This window comes from Monodon monoceros, unplaced genomic scaffold (genome assembly GCF_005190385.1).
Source record: "Monodon monoceros isolate NGI ecotype Baffin Bay Population unplaced genomic scaffold, NGI_Narwhal_1 Super_Scaffold_3, whole genome shotgun sequence".
NCBI lineage: Eukaryota > Metazoa > Chordata > Mammalia > Artiodactyla > Monodontidae > Monodon > Monodon monoceros.
This window is the reverse complement of record NW_021703780.1, coordinates 66,339,367-66,358,035: the sequence shown is the minus strand read 5'-3', so window position 1 is coordinate 66,358,035 and position 18,669 is coordinate 66,339,367. Positions and strand designations below refer to the sequence as shown.

Genomic DNA, 18,669 nt, shown 5'->3' with positions numbered 1-18,669 from the left:
GAAGCAGCAAGATGTGGCAAGAAAAGAGCGGCCTCCACAAGGAACAGGCTGAAGGACCAAGTGGGGAGGGCTAAACAGAAAAGGGGCAGGACGGAGGCAGCAGCTAGCTGGGGGTCAAGACTGAGGGAGAGCCTGCTGCAGGCCAATGGGGAGAAGGCAAGAGATAGTTGCAGGAATGCACGAGAAGCCAGGGGACCCGGAACACGAGGGGCATGAGTCAGGGGAAGGAGCACAAACGCCTCCACTTTGAGGGGAGGGGCGCGATCACAGGTGCAGCTGGTGCTGGAGGACCTGCTGGTGACAGACAAGCCCGACTGCCCAACTTTCACAGGGAAGTGTGAGAGGGAGGCAGTGGCTGGGAAGGGAAAGCGGAAAGGGAGAAGCCGCTGCAGCGCGGTCTGCGCGTAAGGTGTGGGGAGAGGCTCGGAGTGAAACAGCCGCCGTGTGGTGCCCTGTGGTGACTGCTCTCAGAACTGCTCAGGCTGGGGCGCAGCTGCGCCACCACCTGGCTCGCATTAAAGACATGCTAGCTTCCTGCGGACTGGGAGGTCCTGCTATCCCAGCAGGGTCTGGAGCCACTACCAGAGGACCAGGATGTTTTTATATACTTCATACATCTCAACAATACAGACCAAGTTTAAAGGGATGAATGATTTTTTGATTCAGGAGCCAATGAAAAGAGGACCCATGATTTAGACAAGAATTTATTTTCAGGACTACACGTTTACTACAGATTAAAATTTAATATAATTTAATTCACATACAAAGACAACTCTGGAGAACTGACTACCTGGATACAATGTGGCCTGGGGTTAGGTGAAGTAATTGAGGGCGCGACACACTCAGGCCTGAGCAGACACCAACTTGCTCATACCAAAGAAGTAGGATTTCTCTCTTTCGCTCATCACTTCAAAATGCAGCGGCCTCCTGCAGAAGTTGCACTCGGCTGAGGAATGTGGCTTGAGTTCCAGCCCAACTCGCTTCCACGTGGCCAGCAGATTCTCTGTGAGGAGGAACAGTTTTTAAAAATTAAAGGCAGTACATACCCAAGACAAATGGAAACACATGCCCCCAACAAAAACTTGCACACAAATGTTCACAGCAGCATTATTTTCGTAATAGTCAAAAAGTGGAAATAACCCAAACATCCGTCAATTGATGGATAAACAAAATGTGGTAGATCTGTGCCAAGGAGGATTATTTGGTAATAAAAAGAAATGAAGTGCTGATTCATGCTACAACATGGCTGAACCTTGAAAGCACTGTGCTGTGAAAGAAGCCAGGCATAAAGGGCCATATATTGTACTATTCCACTTACATAAAATGTATAGGCAGAAAGTGGATCAGGGCCGATGGCTGACGGGGGCTGGGGATGGGGAGGGGCTGCTAAGGGGTGTGCAGTTTCTCTTTGAGGTGATGAAAATGTTCTGGAATCAGAGTGGTGACAGTTGCACCACATTACCTAAAAACCACTGAATTTCATACGTTGAAAGGGTGGAACTTGCGGTATGTGAATTCCATCTTAATAGGCTGTTATAAAAAAAAAAAAAGAGAAACAAAACCCAACTCTGGCTTTCCTTTACATGCCTTCAGGAAAGAAGTTGCTCCCACATGGCTCCACTGTGTCGGGCTGAGCACGCCTAGCAGAGCAGCCCTAAAGGCTCCAGGCAGGGGAAACACCTCAGACAGGGGTGGCGGCTCAGGAGGAGAACGCACCTTTGAGGCAGAGGCAACCAGGAGCAGCCCGTTGGTCTCTGCCTTTAGGTGGATGCGGGGGGGGGGTGAAGGACTGGCTTCTACAGAACTATGAGGATATAAAATGCTGAACAATGACTCTCATCAGAAGGGGTTTGTGTGGAGTTGGTTCAGAGAACAGAGAGAAGTACAGAGCTGAGCTCTGGAGGCCTGGGCAGACTTAGGCCTTCAGAGGCATCTCTCCTGCAACAGCCGTGACCAGGCATCCTTGAGTCACACAGACAGGGGCATGGGAACAGTGAGTGGATTAGCAGCCTCCCTCAGCACTTCCCAAATGACTGCACCCTCCTGAAGTGAACACAAACGACTAAGTGTCTTTTACAGTTTTATACCATCTGAGAACATTCTGAATTACTTGGAAAAAGAAGAGACAAATCTGAATGACTCTGAATGGCTTCAATTATAGACACTGAAAAGACAGCTTCATGCCACTCTCCCATGAGGCGCTGGCGGCTCCCCGGCTACTCACCCACGAAGTAGTTCATCATCTGCGGCGTGTGGTGGGGCGTGGGGGCGATGCGCAGCAGCTCCTCCCCCCGGCGCACGGTGGGGTAATTGATCGCTTGGACGTAGATGTTATGTCTGCTCATGAGCTCATTACAGACCTCCGTGTTTTTAGCAGCATCTGCAACCTAAGTTTGATGATGACAGAAGGTAAGACCAGAACCGGATGGACCACCTCTTAGCAGACCAGTGACACGCGTGCCCACGTGGCTCAGGCTGGAGCCACGTATGCAAGGCTGGCACAGAGGTAAAGCGCTGCCCAGACACCTGCGACTTAAAGGGTCCAGTGTTGTTCACTACAGACCAGAGAACTGAAACCATATTAGAAGTAAATTTCACACTGATCTCCCGCCCAGACTCCGAATGGGGGAAACGGGAGCTTCTGTGACCCCAGTATGACGGTAGTTGGACGTGTGCATCCTGGGGATAAGGCAGCTTTTATACCAGCTCCACTACTCAGATGAATTCAACTGTGACACCAACAGGGCTACCCTTTGTAGCAGGCAAAGCAAGACCCATTTCAAAATTAAATGAATAGAAAGCCATACTTCAAAGCTAGCCAAGCTCAGGCTTCCGGAGCTTTCCAGATACAAGCTCTGTGTTTACCCTGTCAAGGCTAGTGCTCTGGAGGAGGAACCTCTGCTCCAGCCTGCTGGGTTCAAAGGCTTCATTCTCATTGTGAAGTCAACCAAAGGCAGAAACACGGCAGAGGGCCACTGGCTACAGTCCCTCGCCCTGGCAGTCACCCCGCCGCAGCCCAACTTCAGGAAGGCATGAACCAGGACATCTCCCATCGAGTGCGGAGCCCCAGCCCCCAGCGAGTCCAATCACAGGCCACTCATTACCCGGACGGGGATGATGTGACTGGGGCAGTGGACGACTGGGAGGCTGGCGTCCATTAGCATCTGCCTCATGAGCTTGACGTTGCGCTGGTGTTGGCGCCGAAGCACCCGGCCCTCGGTGCTCTTCAGGATCCGCACAGACTCCAGCGCTCCAGCCAGCAGCATGGGCGGCAGGGAGGTGGTGAAGATGAAGCCCGCCGCATAGGACCGGATGGTGTCGATCAGGGAACTCGTACTGGCGATGTACCCTCCAACACAGCCAAAGGCTTTGCCTGGGAGGAGACAGGCTCATTTATTACAGCAACTGCCCTAAGTGTGCACACCCAGGTGCTGCAGAGCCTCAGAGCATTCACTCTTCTCTTCCTCATCTTTATTTGCCCTAAGACTCAAATCAAGCCCATTTCCAAACGGGAAAAAGCTGAGAACGTTATGAAAGGGTCTTGACCAAAGTCACAAGACCAAGCTGGTGTCTGACCAGGATCAAAGCACAGGTCTCCAGACCAGGCCTGGCACTGGCGACTGATCACAGCCTGCCTGAGCCCCACGTGCCACCTCCCTTCCCACCCAGGCTGGCTGCATTCCCCCTCGCTCTGCATGGCGCCTGCTCCAGGGCAGGGTCTGAGCGGGGGGCTCACTGTGAGAATTACCCTTGAGGCCGGAATGTCACCCAGCTAAGACATTAACTGTTTTGGCAGGGCTGGTATTAATTTCTACTTAAGTAACCACAAAACTCTGACAAGGAGTGTTTGCTGGATAAATATGAAAACTCAGACCCTGTTAGGGTTGATTTAGGGCTGGCCTCATTTTTCAATTCTTGTTAAGTCCCCTTGTATAATCGGTATCTCGGGTTTCAGGATTAATGACTCCAGAAGAGTCCTCCTCGATCTTAACATTATGTTCTGTAATTAACAGTCTTGCTTGAGCCCCGCGCACTGCTGGGTTGGTATAATCTCTGACAGTGGAAAATCTCTCTCTCCAGCCCTTTTCATCTCACAGTGACCATACCTTCAAAGAGCCCACGTCATAAGAGCTCTTTACAAGAAAAGGGCTGCTGGAATTAGGACACATGAACAAGAGCTTTCCTCTTGGCAAGGCTCTGCCCTGCGAGGCCCCAGGCTCTACTGGTCTGCACGACGTTCTCACGCCCCTTCATAGTGCTGAAGGACGCTCTTTTTTTCCCTGCCCTTCCTTTACCAACTACAGGCTGTAAAGTGGCACTTTAGCTAACCACTACGTGGTCTCCAGCTGCCTTAGTAGCTTTTGAAATCCTCAGATTTGTACAGTTGGACTTGCCTGGTGGTGCAATGGTTAAGAATCCGCCTGCCAATGCAGGGGACACGGGTTCGAGCCCTGGTCCGGGAAGATCCCACATGCTGTGGAGCAACTAAGCCCGTGTGCCACAACTACTGAGCCTGCACGCCACAACTACTGAGCCCTCGTGCCACAACTACTGAAGCCCATGTGCCTAGAGCCCGTGCTCTGCAACAAGAGAAGCCACCTCAATGAGAAGCATGCCCACCGCAATGAAGAGTAGACCCCGCTCGCCGCAACTAGAGAAAGCCTGTGTGCAGCAACAAAGACCCAATGCAGCCAAAAAAAAAAAAAAAAAATTTGTACAGTTTACATTTTTACCTCATAGACAAAAGAATGTCTACAGTAATTGTTTGTATACAGTTCATTTATCTTCTCCAAGCTGAGGTGGGTTCTATTGTTACCTCCATCATATTGATGAGGAAACTGAGGCACAGAGAAGTTAACCACAAACCCAAGGTCACACAGCTAGTGAGTTATTAAGCATGCAAGATTTACACCCAGCAGGCAGCATGGCTATGGAGTCTGGAAGAGTCTGGAGTTGCTCCAAGAGACACAGCCTCTCTATTGGGAGGAACAGAGGAAATACAAAGTAGCCAGGTGAACTGGAATGTTCCCACCCGGTAGGCACAGAGCTCAGTGCTTCACAGCACAATGCCTTACCTGCAGCTCTAGGAGAAAAGCACTAAAATTCTTCTTTTTTATTTTTTTTTAATATAAGGGAAAAATCTGACGCACAGAGAGTAAAGGCTGTTGCCACGGCGTATACCTAAAGCTACAACTATTTGGAATGAGCTCAGATGGCAACAAATGGTACTTCTATCATGTTAGGCTGTGAGATTTACTTTGATTCTGGGGGCCATGCCATGACTCAAGGGATTCTGATAAGCTGTGCCACCACTCACTGAGGAAAGAAAAACTCACTCAAAAAAGTGACCCAGGCTTTAGATGCTATCAGACCATCTCCTCACCTGACCTGTTAGACCAGTAGTCCTTGGCCTTGTTAAAAGAATGTAATTTTAGTGCAGATTACAGACTATGCAGAGTGTACATACCAAGTGTTCCAGAAATGATGTCCATTTTTGGCATAACTCCATCCCGATCGCCAATCCCTCCTCCTTGAGCCCCGTACAGCCCAACCGCATGGACCTCATCCACAAAGGTGATTGCTCCAAACTCATGGGCCACGTCACACAGCTCTTCCAGTGGGCACACTGCCCCTAGGAGAGACCACAGACCACGTTGAAGTGCTTGCTATTTCATGAATTTCTGTTTTGGTAAGAGTTACAACACAACAACGTATGTTCTAAGATATTTTTAACATTGGGGAAACCAATTAACTTCCCCCAGTTTCTGGATTACCTTGGGGTTTGGAGACTAGTAAAAGCCAGAGTAGAATATCTACATTCATCCCAATCTATACAGTGTCCCGCAACTACAAAATCCTGGCAAAGTGAAAAGAAACTACAAAAATGAAAGTTCAGGCCTTGTTTTCATTTAAGATTCCAGATTGGCCTCTACCTAGACTTACCATCCATTGAGTGGACAGTTTCAAATGCGACAATCTTGGGGACGGCAGGGTCAGACCTCTGCAGCAGTTCTCGGAGGTGGTCGACATCATTGTGGCGGTAGATGTACTTTGGCACTCGGCTGTTCCAAATCCCTTGGATCATGGAGGCATGGTTCCCAGAATCAGAGTAAATCTCACAGCCTAGCAACACAAAAATGCTATTTATTGCCATCTGCACCAAAGACAAATTATTTCCTCGACAGTCAAGGACAACAGACTTTGACCTGAAAATGTTGCTTTGCCCAGTAGGAAAAAGACCCTGTGTGGCAGTTTCTTCCTGGAAAAATAACTAACTAGTGCTTCTCCTCTGAGAAGGCCCATAGGTATAAAATAACCCAGTGGCATGCAACTAATCTGCTTTTAAATCTGGCTGTCTCACTCCAAACTCAATGGAAGATAACTACAGGGCTTGCCATTGCAGGGGACACGGGTTCGATCCCTGGTTTGGGAAGATCCTACATGCTGCGGAGCAGCTAAGCCCGTGTGCCACAACTACTGAGACTGTGCTCTAGAGCCTGCATGCCACAACTACTGAGCCCACGTGCCATGACTACTGAAGCCAGCGAGCCACAACTACTGAAGCCCGTGCGCCTAGAGCCCATGCTCCACCATAAGAGAAGCCACCACAATGAGAAGCCCGTGCGCAGCAACGAAGACCCAATGCAGCCAAAAATAAATTAATTTTTTTTTTTTTAGAAAGAAAGATAACTACACATAATTAAGAGAATTCTCCAAAGGATTTTCTTAGAGTACAAAGCACACTGGAAGCAATTAGCTTAAAGACAAGCCCTGCAAATCTGATTCTTTATCGTTATCATGTTCTACTGGCATTTATAATACACAGTTAACACTTTATGCTCAGTTCAAGAACAAATGCTCCCAGTTACTATCATAACTCTTGAGTGGTTCTGGTAAGCTTTCTTTGTTGTCAATATTCCTGTTACTACTAAGAAAGCCAGAAAACTCTAAGGCGCCCACGACAGTTTCCTACCTGGCATCATCTTAGCCAGAGTGAAGAGGGTCGAGTCGTTGGCCACAAAGCACGAGGAAAACAGGAGTGCTGCATCTTTCCCGTGGAGGTCAGCCAGCTCCTGCTCCAGGTCCACGTGGAATTTACTAGTTCCAGAAATATTTCTAGTACCCCCTGCTCCAGTACCATGCTGTTTCAAAGTGTCCCTTTTAAAAAAAAAAAAGAGCAGACAGAAAATAAATCTCATGGTTCTGAATACGATGCGAACATTCCTCCCTCCAGGATCCAGGAGACTGAAACTGATGTTGATGTAGCACCTCTCTCCCTGTGAACCAGAAGTTCACACAAGTTTCAACCCACTTCATCTCTAGACTGGGCGGGAGAAGGTCTCAACACCAGGGTGATGAGGCCTCTAGGGAACATCAAGAGCAAGTGTTAACAATCTTAGTTGAGTTTTAGTTAACTTACTGAGATTTCTTTTCTCTGACAAACATCTTTTTCTCCAATAACATGACCTCAGGCTCTAGAGGGACATCTTGAATGGTGGTTACCTAAACTCTTTGTGAACCAGTCCCATAATGTTAGGCTATCTCTATTACTAAACCTCAGACTGGGCTCTCTCTAGCAAGCCTGCTTGGAGAGTTTGACCAGCAACTCTCTCAAGTGTTCCTAGCCATGGCAAACCTCCTGAAGGACATGAACGACAGGCTCTACCAGCCCTTTTTTTTTTTTTTTTTTTAATTATTTATTTGGTTGCACTGGGTCTTAGTTGCAGCAAGCAGCCTCCTTAGTTGTCATGTGTGAACTCTTAGTTACAGCATGCATGTGGGATCTAGTTCCCTAGTTGCAGCATGCATGTGGGATCTAGTTCCCTGACCAGGGACTGAACCCGGGCCCCCTGCACTGGGAGCGTGGAGTCCTAACCACTGTACCACCAGGGCAGTCCCTCTACCATCCAGTGCTGCTCGATTTGTATTTCTCCACCCACAACCACAAGCCAGGAAGCCTCTGTGCAAGACTTGCCTGTGGAGGGGTAGTAAGTGGACATGTGTAGTCAATGAGCCCAGAAAAAACTCTCACAAAGGGGCTCCACCAACTACTTACACATTAGAGTTTCTCTAAAAGTAACCTGTACATATTTTTAAAGGCTAAGAAGAGCATTTTGCTATGGCACACTTTCAGCTGCTGAATACCCCCCCCATAAAAGATCCAATTTCTATAAATCATCAGTGTCTTGCTAAGTCATGCCAGTGACGTGCCAGTGACATCTGAAAACTGAAGGCTACTTACATGACGGCTCCACACACCCGTGGGTGGCAACTCATTCCTAGGTAGTCATTGCTACACCAGACGGACACCTGCTTTTTGGTGACGAGAGAGTCTGAGTAGTCATCTGCCATGGGGAAGAACTGCGCCCTCCGGTTCACAGTTTTGAAAACTCGATAGGTATGGTCATTTTTTTTCTCATCAATTTTCTTCTCAAAGAAATGATCATACTGAAAAGTGGAAACAGCTAAAAACCGAACAAAAGATGGTACAGTTTGACGGTTAAAAAGCACATCTAGGCTTTGGTGTAAGACCTAGGTTCCAATCCCAGCTTGGCCATTCAGGAGCAAGGAGATTCTGGACAAACTAACGTACTAAGTACTAAGTACTCATCTGGGCAAGTTCCTTGACATCCCTATCTTGAGTCTGTGTATGTCTCAAATGACAATGTCTGACCCCGTGAGCAGACAGTAGGTATTAAGAGAGATGAGGCAGGCTATCAATAGGACTGGCATTCACTATGGCCAAGAGCATCTACTTGCATCAAGCAAGAGACATGGCTTTTAATCCACAACTCACCATGCAATTATACGTTTAATCTGATGTATGTTTAAGTTATAAACTCTCCTGCATCAGGCAAATAACAAGAAGACTCACATTTTGGCAAATTATCTTGAAGAAGGTGGGACACTCCTTCTGGTCGTTGCTTTCGCATGATGTCCTGAAAGTTCTTCAGCAAACCACTCAGCTCCCCTCCATCGGTCTTCACACTAATCACACTGGGATTCACTGAGGTTTGGGCAACCTCTGTAACAAAAGTAGCAAGAGGCAAAGGGGACCAATGTTCTATTCTGAGTCTACAATACCTTCCAGACATACTGTTAAAAATGGCTTACTGCCTAGTTCACAAAAATAGCCCATCATAACGAAAGTGAGATGTAACTGAGTGTATGAAGCTTTTCTTCTTCTTTAGTTACTGTTTGGTTTTTTTTCAGAGCTACCAGTCAGCTTTGAGGAACATTAAAGTCCAAAGCTTTTTTTTTCTGGCTGGTTTGCCTTCCCCATCACACCCCCCCTACCCTAATTTCTTCACAGAAAACAATTTCAGCCACTTGTATCATTTCTGCTGGGGAGAATTTCTGGGGACCTTATGTGTTCCATGGATACAGCCACAAGTGGAATTAAGGTTGCCACTCAATGACCACCACTAAGACACACAGCTTGGGAGTCCTAAAACTAGCACTTACTGCAGTAACACTGCTTTTTACCTTTTATCCAACCAAATGGTGGGAAAGAAACAAAGGGCAACTGGTAATAGTTTATGCCTGAGGGGTATTTTCAGAAATTAAAGAATTACTGTAAAAGCTGGTTATATCCTACACACACACACAGAAGAAGAACTTCCACATTTTGCCATACAGTCCTCTATCTTGATGACCTTCTTCCTCGGCCCTAAAACAGGAAGGTGCTGACACAAATACTACCCTAATAATAGTTCACACATAAATCTGAGGGTCTGAAAGAGCCAAAGAACCTCTTTGCTCTTCTGATGGCTCATGTCATCTGTTTACCTTCCCTCACGGCATGCATTTCCTGCACATCCTCCTGAAGCTCTAGGCTGGCTTTGCAGAAGACGCTGCTGCCGCCCTGGCTCATCTGGGCTGCCAGGAAAGGGCATTTGCTCGCAGTGCCCTGGCTCGCGGCAAGGGAGGGGTGTCCAGACGGAAGCTGCGTGCCATCTGGAGTCTGCTGGGATCCATCAGGAGCCTGCTGCACCTTGGCTTTGGCAGTTTTGTCCTCTGAGGGGGGAAATGTTAAAACTGAAGCATCAGATCTGGTTGCACGGTACACAGAAGCCCACTTGTTTCTTTCTCTTGTTGCCTCAAAGACAAACCTTATACTTACTCTATCCCATGATCCAAAGACAAGTTTATTCTTATTAGGTTCTGCTAAATCAACTGTTTTCTCATCTGCCTCACTGGACACAATGTTCCTGTGAAGAGTTAACCGGCACAGTTCACCTACCTCTCAAACCCATAGTATTTCTCACTTATAAATCCCCAAAGTAGTATTTTCTAGTTCTAGACAGCCCAGCATTCTTGAGTTGAATTATTTCCAGTAAATCTATCCCAAGTACACTCAGCATATTTCATGCGAGGACACACTCTTGAAGGTAACTGGAAGTGGTCATACGGTTTTTTTCTCTGCTAATATTTTCTAAACAGATTCTTGACAAAAAAAGCTTGCCATTGCTTAACAGATAAACTACCAGTTTTCTCTAAATGCCTCAAAGAAGTTCATGACTTAATGCAGTTGACTGGTAAGCTTCTAGACTTCCCTCTCCCCTTGAGCAAATGCATTCATCTTCCTTCCAGAGAAGTCTTTCTTCATCATTCTGGAATCCTCCTGTGAGTCATAGGCTAGGCTCTCCTACAACTTGGGCAGTGTCTCAATACAGTTTGTATTAAAATCTATAAAGGAAAGCAAAAAAATTGCCTTGGGGAATTCCCCAGCAGTTCAGTTGTTAGGACTCCACCCTTCTACTGCAGGGGGCAGGGGTTCAATCCCTGGTGTGGGAACTAAGATCCTGCATGCTGTGCGGTGAAAAAATAAAATTTTTAAAAAACCTGCTTTCAAGTTCATTTCACTCACTATAAAAGTCAGTAAATATGTATTCATTGTAGGAAGTCTAGAAAAATAGAGTTCTATTATTCAAAACATAACCATTGCAGACAACTTGGCATATTATCTTTCTTTACCCCTTATGTGTAGATTTAGAAAAAGTTGTACTTATTCTGTATATGCTTGTTTATTCTGCCCTTTTCATTATAAAGATCTACATAAGCTAGTAAATAGTTTGTGAGTATCATTTGTGATGGATGCATGGCAGTCTATCAAGTGGATAAGTCACATTTTACTCAACCAGGAACAGAAGAGGAATCTACTGCTAGGGACAGAATGGTAAAAAACATAACTAACTCCTAAACAATGGTAAAGAGGAAAAGAAATCCTAGAAAGGATTAAATCCTTTCTAGTAAAAAACATTCTTTTCTTACAAGTCCACATCCAGAGAACATACCTAACAGAGCCTGTAAGGTAAATTATTCCCTAGAATTAAGTGGTATCTGAAAAGCTTCGTTCCTTCCTGGCAAAGACAGACCAAAACTAAATCTCTGATGTCTTTATTAAAAGCAAAATTTAAAAATTCATATACAAAATAAAGATACATGTGTTAAGGGAATTCCCTGGTGGTCCAGTAGTTAGGACTCAGCACTTCCACTGCAGGGGGCTTGGGTTTGATCCCTAGTCGGGGAACTAAAATCCCGCAAGCCGTGCCAAAAAAAAAAAAAAAGATACATGTGTCAAAAAAATCACTACTTTAACAAATTTTGTATGATTCCACTTATGTGAGGTTTCTAGAGTAGTCAAATTCATAAAGAGAAAGTAGAATAATGTTTGCTAGGATCTGGGGGAGGAGGATGGGGAGTTAGTATTTAGTTGGCTCAGAGTTTCAGTTTGGGACAATGAAAAGAGTTCTGGACACTGGATGGTGGTGATGGCTGCAGAACAATATGAATGTACTTAATACCACTGTACACTTAAAAATGGTTGAGATGGTAAGTTTTATGTTATATGCATTTTGCCACAGTAAAAAACATAATTAAAAAAAGAGAAAACTAGCATCCGTGCATTTAGTTGGAGCCGTGTGACTAGTTCTGGCCAATGGATGTTGTGTGTTGCTTCCTGGCTAAAATATCCGAGAGCCGGTGGGGCTGAGTATTTGATGATATTAGGAAATTGCATCATTTTTTAGGTGTGATAATGGTATTGTGATGGTGCTTTTAGAAAGAACTCATAGGGACTTCCCTGGCGGTCCAGTGGTTAAGAATCCGCGCTTCCACTGGTTCGATCCCTGGTTAAGGAACTGGGATCCCACATGCCACGTGGTGTGCCCCGGCCCGCAAAAAAAGAAATAACTCATATCTTTTAAAGGTGCATACTGATATTTACAGAGGAAATTTCTGGAATCAGTTTCAAGTTAATCCAGTGGGAGCAGGCGGGGTGAATGGGGACACAAGTGAAGCAAAATTGGCCCTGGATTGATTATTGTTGTTCATAATTGAAATTTACTGTTATGAAAAGTTTTAAAAAGATGAGCTGGTTTGAGACCCTCTCACTTTCCCCTTATGCAATAGTGACCCAGAAGCCACCTATTTCAGAGTTAAAGCTGTAGGACACCAGAGTGTGGAACCCCAGGTCACTGCTTAGAACAGAATTGCCCTGATGACCCAAAGTGGACCTTGCGTGAACAAGACAGAAATCTTTATGTGTTAAGCCCTGAGATTTGGGGGTTGCTTGATACCTCAGTGTAGCCTAACCTAACTGAAAAACTCACAGGTAGAGTTGACTTTGAAGATGGTTTAGCCTGGAATAGCCTATGTGGTCTGGAGCCAGACAAAGAGATAAGGTATGATAAGTGACTGCATAAGAAACTACCAGGAATTTGGGAAGGCATAGCACAGAAAGGAATTGAGGGCAAAAGGCACAGGTCAGGCAACATAGCAAAGGCAAGGAAAAAAAAAAAAGAAGAAAAAAAATCACCACTTTAAAAGCTACAAGCTTCTACATTCCAACTTTACCGTAAAGATTCCAACTTTACATTTACATGAATGAGGAACTGACAACTCACAAACTCCAACAGACACTGACATGCAATCCACAAGGTGGAATGCTGGCCACTGTTTCACCTTTAAAGATGTGAAAACTAAAACTGCCTACTTTGTGGGGTTAGGATGACAATTCCATGAGATAATCTATGCAGAGAACTGACCCTGGCACCAAGTAACCGCCTCGCGTGACCCTCATCAGCACTGTGCGTGAGAATTGCTTCCAGGGTCTTGTAATGAATGCAAACATCACCACTCTCTACTTCATTGCTAAGGACACTTACTCTCGTTGGCCGGAGGGGTTTCTTTGACCTGCTGGCAGAGTACTGCTGAAGCGGACAGGGCCCGAGGGGCTGGCTTGGCCCCAACTTCCATCATCTTAGGGCAGTTTTGGGCATAGAACAATAGAGATTTGCCTGCCTTCTGCAGAAAGGCCTGAGGCACTCGGGATAAGAATGGGCAGCGGCGAACAACAGTCTCCATGTCCCGGAGGTGCACTGATCCTGTACAAAGATGAGGAGTGATACCAACACTTGTTAATAATCACGCAAATACCACTCCAAGGTCACTGGATTCAGGTGTCACCTGAAATTTATAGCAAGGGTACTGTGGGATACTAACAAGTCTCACTCAAAAATGTCTAAGGACAGCACTGATGAGGGACTCAACTAAGAAGTGGTGACCACACTCTACCCAGATCACCTTCATTCCCCAGCTCCATACAAAGGCACCTGCAAAACTACTTTACCAAATACGGTAAATACTGATGATCAATAACCAAGGGGGTGGGACAGGAGGGACAAGTCAGGAACAGGTTTAGGAGGTCAGAGGCTCCTTGAGGAAGATACACAGTGCAGAAGTGCAGATAACACACCTTGGCACCCACCCAGGTGAAGAAGTGAGGCCAGGGAAGAAGCCACTGTCATCCATCAAGGCAGAGAAGACTCTTAGGGATCCTGATCTTCTCCGGGTCCCTACACTCCCAGACCCCAAGAAGGCATCCAGTCCGGCCCTGGGTTCCTGAGGCCAGGATTTCCCCGAGGTTATGCCCCTACAGCTCCGTGAACTGGGCAGAACTGAGAAAGGAGGGGGCATAAAGAAGGCCAGGGATACGAGGGGAAGCGCCGCTGGGGCTAACTGGGAAGAGACAAGGGCTAAAAAATGAGGGCCGTGGGTCTGGTGGAAAGTGGTGGTCCTGGGCAGGGGAGGTCTGTGGTTACCCGGGGCGTCGAGAGCTCGAGAATAACGGGAGGTGTCTAAGAAGGGAATTCGAAAGCGGTCAGTTAAACGGGGAACGCCGTGAGGGGGCCGATCAGGTAGAAGATCGGGCATATGAAAGTTGACCCCGAGGCGGCGGGTGATTAGAGCGGTGGGGGATGGGGTCCCAATGGCCGGAGTAGCGGGGCGCAGGCAAGCAGGACACGCGGGGGGTTGTCCCCGGCCGCGCCGCATCCAGAGCGCGGGGCCCTCACCTGCGCGGGAGACTCGGCGGAGGCGGCGGAGGCGGCGTCGGCGGCGTGTACCCAAACAAGGGTAGAAGCAAACCCTTGCCCTTATCCGCGAGAATCCTCAGGCCGCGAACCCAGTCGTCCTAATATACACAGATAGACAGCTGCGCATGCGCCATGGGCCGGGGCGTCCTCCGCGCAGGCGTGCCTCGGGGCACTCCAGAAGTTGGAAGGGCGGGGCGGGGCGTAAAGGCCCTCCTCCTTAAGCTCGGTTTGTGCTGGTGGGACCTGGGCTTACCGGGACTGTCTGCTGGGAGGACGAAGAACAAGGCTGGGGACGGATGACTTCATGCTGCACCACCTTGCCGCTTCCCCTAACTACCCTATGCTTCAGGATCCTTTGTGGAGCATAAAAGGGCAGAGTCGGAGGGGAAGCGCCTCTAGGGTAACCAGGGGGTTATAGGGCTGCAAAAACGGGTGCCTTGGATATAGAGGAGGGAGGGGAAACGAGGAGTTCCGGACCAGGGTCTTAAGCAGGATCTGACCCACCCGGGGCTTTTTTCATGGCGGAGGACTTCCCGGAGGAGGGGGGGCTGGATTGACCAAGGATGGAGTGGTCCTGGGGGTGATGACCAGGGAGCTGGAGGGAGGGGTCCGTAGTGAGGAGGACGAGGAGAAGCAGACGGAGACCCAGCCGTGGCATTTTCTGGTCCGAAATAAAGGGACTTAACCTGATGCAGAGAAGGAGCACAAGGAACAGGGCTGGATGGAACCCACACACTACACACTGGGTGGGGGGTGAGGGTGGAGGCAAGGGACCTGACACATAGTTGGGGGTTGACATATATTAATTATTATTATTATTACTTTTTTTTTTTGCGGTACGCGGGCCTCTCATTGTTGTGGCCTCTCCCGTTGCGGAGCACAGGCTCCGGAAGCGCAGGGTCAGCGGCCATGGCTCACGGGCCCAGCCGCTCCGCGGCATGTGGGATCTTCCCGGACCGGGGCACGAACCCGTGTCCGCTGCATCGGCAGGCAGACTCTCAACCACTGCGCCACCAGGGAAGCCCAATTGTTATTTTTATTTTCCATTGTGGGCTGTCCAAAGTCCCTGCTGGCCACCCTGGCCGGGCACCAGCTGGGTGACTCAGTACTCTCTCCCAAAGTTCAGAGTTGCCCTCACCTCCTTTGAGTCTCCCCCAGACCACACCTGTGGAGTACAGCTTGGCAAACCCCTCTCAGGAACGCCAGCCTGGCCTCCTTGCTCCACACCCTTCCCAGCTTAACTTGGGCTTGGTTGGGCTGGGCCCGTGCCAGGCTCCGAGTTGCCCTCCTCCACTCTTCAGGAAAGGACCACCCAGGTTGCTTCCTCCTCAGCTGGGCATTAATAAAAGGGACAAAGTCTAGAGTGATGGTGACCAAGGTGTGTCCAGGTATTTCCCAATTCCCTCTCTTTGAATCTCCAGCCAGCTGCAAGGCAGGTGAGGCGGGTCTCCACCTGAAGAGGAGGCACCTGGGTCTGGAGTGGCACTGGGACCGTTCCAGGGGTCCAGGATGAGGGCTTTGCCTGGGAACCCAGAGTTCAGCTCTGCCCCATCCTGCTGAGGGGCCCTGGGCAGTGCCCAACAGCCGGAGAGAGGGTAAGAGAAAAGGTCAGACCCAAGTGCAGCCAAAACAGGGTAAAGATGGTATTGAGTGCTTTGTCCATTTCTGGGCCTCACTTTTCCTTATCTGAGCAATGGGATCATAATCCCTGTTCTGCCCGCGTCGCAGAGCTGTTTGAGTGATCAGAGGCAAAGCAGAAGCAGAAAGAACTGGACATCGGAGCTGGACATGGGTTCTAACCCCGGCTCAATCTAATTTGGTCTTAGGTAGGCTACAATCTCTCTAAGGCTCCATTTCCTCATTGTAAAGCTCTCCCAGCCTTGCCACTTGTGGTTGGCAGAGGGTCAAGTGAAGTCATGGATTTCAGAGGCTTATTGTTTAAACCAATAAGTTTCTAGTCCTCTGGGAGTTTCCTGTTTAATAGAGGGAAAGGTTGGGAAACAAAGCAGATCCACTCGGAAAGTAAAATAGGATGTTGTAAATAATTTCAGAGGGAGGAGGAGGCTATTGGGTTGGCCCAAAAGTTCGTTAGGGTTTTTCCGTAAGATGTTATGGGAAACCCAAATGAACTATTGGGCCAACCCAATATTACTTCAACACAGGCTGAAGGAGAGGGGAATCCCAGACACAAGGAAGGCTTCCAGAAGAGAGGTACTGGCTGGAAGGGTGGGTCTATATGGGACTGGGAGACTGGTGGGCGAGTCATTGGATGGGAAAGGCCCAGTTCTGTCCTGGAGGGCAGGGTGACTCAGTTTGAATAGCTTGGCTGCAGGGGTGCAGCTAGGATGTAGGGCTAGGAAGTCAGACCAGAAAAGCCAAAAGAGAGCCACAGAGCTTCCCAGTGTTAGGTCTCAAAGAACCACCAGCAGGGCACTGGTCAAAATGCATATTCCTGGGCCATGCCCCTTTGATTCTGACCCAGGAATCTGCATTTTAACCAGGCTCCCTCCTGGTAATGCAGGGGTAGGGTATATTGGGGCCACATTTTGGGAAATGCTGCCTGAGTGGTTTCAGTTTGAGACCTTGCTTGAAGGGCAAAGGCTAAAGCCATAAATTCTAATCTTGACTGTGCTACTTTCTGATTCTGGGATCTTGGGCAAATTACCCCATGCCCTAAGCCTCAGATTTTGCATCTGTGAAGTGGGAGTGCCCCTCCTGCCTCAGTGATGAGTCTGGGTGGGCCCCATTCTGGCAAAGTTGTCGTCCCTCTCCTGGGTTTAACATTCTTACTCCCCTCTCCCTACCCCGTGATTTTTCCTTCCCTCTCTTTTCTCTCCCTCAATCCTGTCTTGCCTCCCTCCTCAGAGCTGCGATATAAACTCATCTTATCACCCTGGCCCTGGGCAGGGGAGCCCAAGCCTTCGGAGTTCAGGCAAGGTCAGGCTCCGTTCTGGGGATGATGCTGGGATCTGGCCTCCCTGACTTTCTCCTTCCTCCCCACTCTCTGCCCCGTCTGCGTCATCTTCACCCTCAGGGGCTGCTGCATACAGCATCTGCCCAGGGATCAAGGCAAAAGAAAAACATTGACGCTAGCCCCAGGATTCATCCTTTTCCACTCTGGGTTCCAGGAACTATTTTTAGCAGTGCCCCTCTATAAGGATCACGCAGCCCAGGGACCTTGAGCAAGCTTACTGCTTTCCTCTGGGCCTCATTTTCCGCGTCTGCCAGCCAGCTGAGAAATCTTGCTAGCCTTCACCTTGAGGAGACCCGAATGGACATGAGACAGTTTTAGAGACAGACAAAACCTCCAGCCTGTGCTGCTCATGGTCAGTGTGGCCTTGGCCCAGCAGTGCTCCTTGGGGTGTCAGTCCCTGTCTGAATAGTGGTGGGTGAGGGGCCAGCTTTGCAGAGTGGCTAGAGTTTCTAGAAACAGCTCAGGTCTGCCCTGAGGGTTGGAAACATGAGCTCCAGGATTTACAGTGATAGGGCCCAGGAGTTATGATAGGAATTTGGGGATTGGGCGGGGCAAGAGGGTTCTGAGGCCCCCAACACCTGCCTTATGCTGACCCTGCCTTTGGAACCCTCTCAGGCTCTGGCCTACCTGGGGCAGGCCTGGGCCTGTGTTTGTGAAGCCATCTACAGGTCAAGGGGTGAACTCCGATTGACTAGTCGGGGAAAGAGGCCAGAGTGGAGCAAAGCCATCAAATGCTCCAGGAAGCAGGTCTGGGGTGGTACACAAGGAACAGCATGCCACCCTCTTGCCAAATGAGAGCAGGAAATGCCCCCAGAGCAAACACTATCCTTCCAGAGAGCCCCAGAGGGCCCTGGAACCTAGCCTTCTAGTCTACCACCCACAGACTGTGGCCCAGACATGTTCTGTTTGACCCACAAGGTGCTTTTATTTTTTTAATTAATTAATTTATTTGGTTGCGCCGGGTCTTAGTTGTGGCAGGTGGGCTCCTTGGTTGTGGCATGCGAACTCTTAGTTGCGGCATGCATGTGGGATCTAGTTCCCTGACCAGGGATCAAACCCGGGGCCCCTGCATTGGGAGCGTGGAGTCTTATCCATTGCACCACCAGGGAAGTCCCCACACAGTGCTTTTAAACATGTGAATTAGTTGTCAAGATTTTGCAGTCAGGAGATCATTAAATTGAAACTTAGATTTCCAGCTTCTCTTGAGGACTCAGCAGACCTGGAGCCCCTGGGCTGGCCCAGGCAGGACGTGCTGTCTCCACTTCTCCACCAGCGCTCCCTTCAGTGGGTCCCCAACCCTGTGGACATGTGATGTCC

At 48.6% G+C, this 18,669-nt stretch overlaps 1 protein-coding gene across 2 annotated transcripts; it reads right to left on the bottom strand.

Moving 5' to 3' along the window:
* Positions 1–688: 688 nt before the first annotated feature.
* Positions 689–14,533, bottom strand: ALAS1 (5'-aminolevulinate synthase 1). Of its 2 annotated transcripts, none has more exons than XM_029244014.1 (11): positions 14,358–14,533; positions 13,170–13,388; positions 9,790–10,017; positions 8,876–9,025; positions 8,243–8,465; positions 6,974–7,158; positions 5,944–6,123; positions 5,468–5,632; positions 3,105–3,373; positions 2,225–2,387; positions 689–1,003 (listed from the first exon to the last, which is right to left on the bottom strand). In XM_029244014.1, the coding sequence occupies exons 2-11, from the start codon at positions 13,366–13,368 to the stop codon at positions 843–845; spliced, it is 1,923 nt and encodes a 640-aa protein (XP_029099847.1). In that variant the 5' UTR covers positions 13,369–13,388; positions 14,358–14,533; the 3' UTR covers positions 689–842. The 2 variants fall into 2 exon arrangements, with proteins under 2 accessions (XP_029099847.1, XP_029099846.1); XM_029244013.1 differs by lacking the exon at positions 14,358–14,533 and adding an exon at positions 13,760–14,222 and having other exon boundaries at positions 691–1,003.
* Positions 14,534–18,669: the final 4,136 nt, after the last annotated feature.

What these genes read in the sequence shown, in the direction of transcription:
- ALAS1 (XM_029244013.1), bottom strand. Translation starts at nt 13,811, where the DNA reads ATGACAGTGGCTTCTTCCCTGGCCTCACTTCTTCACCTGGGTGGGTGC. An exon ending in AATGCATGCCGTGAGGGAAG is followed by an intron (nt 9,026 to 9,789) that starts GTAAACAGATGA and finishes CTTTTGTTACAG; the next exon opens with AGGTTGCCCAAACCTCAGTG. An exon ending in GTCACATCATCCCCGTCCGG is followed by an intron (nt 2,388 to 3,104) that starts GTAATGAGTGGC and finishes CATCAAACTTAG; the next exon opens with GTTGCAGATGCTGCTAAAAA.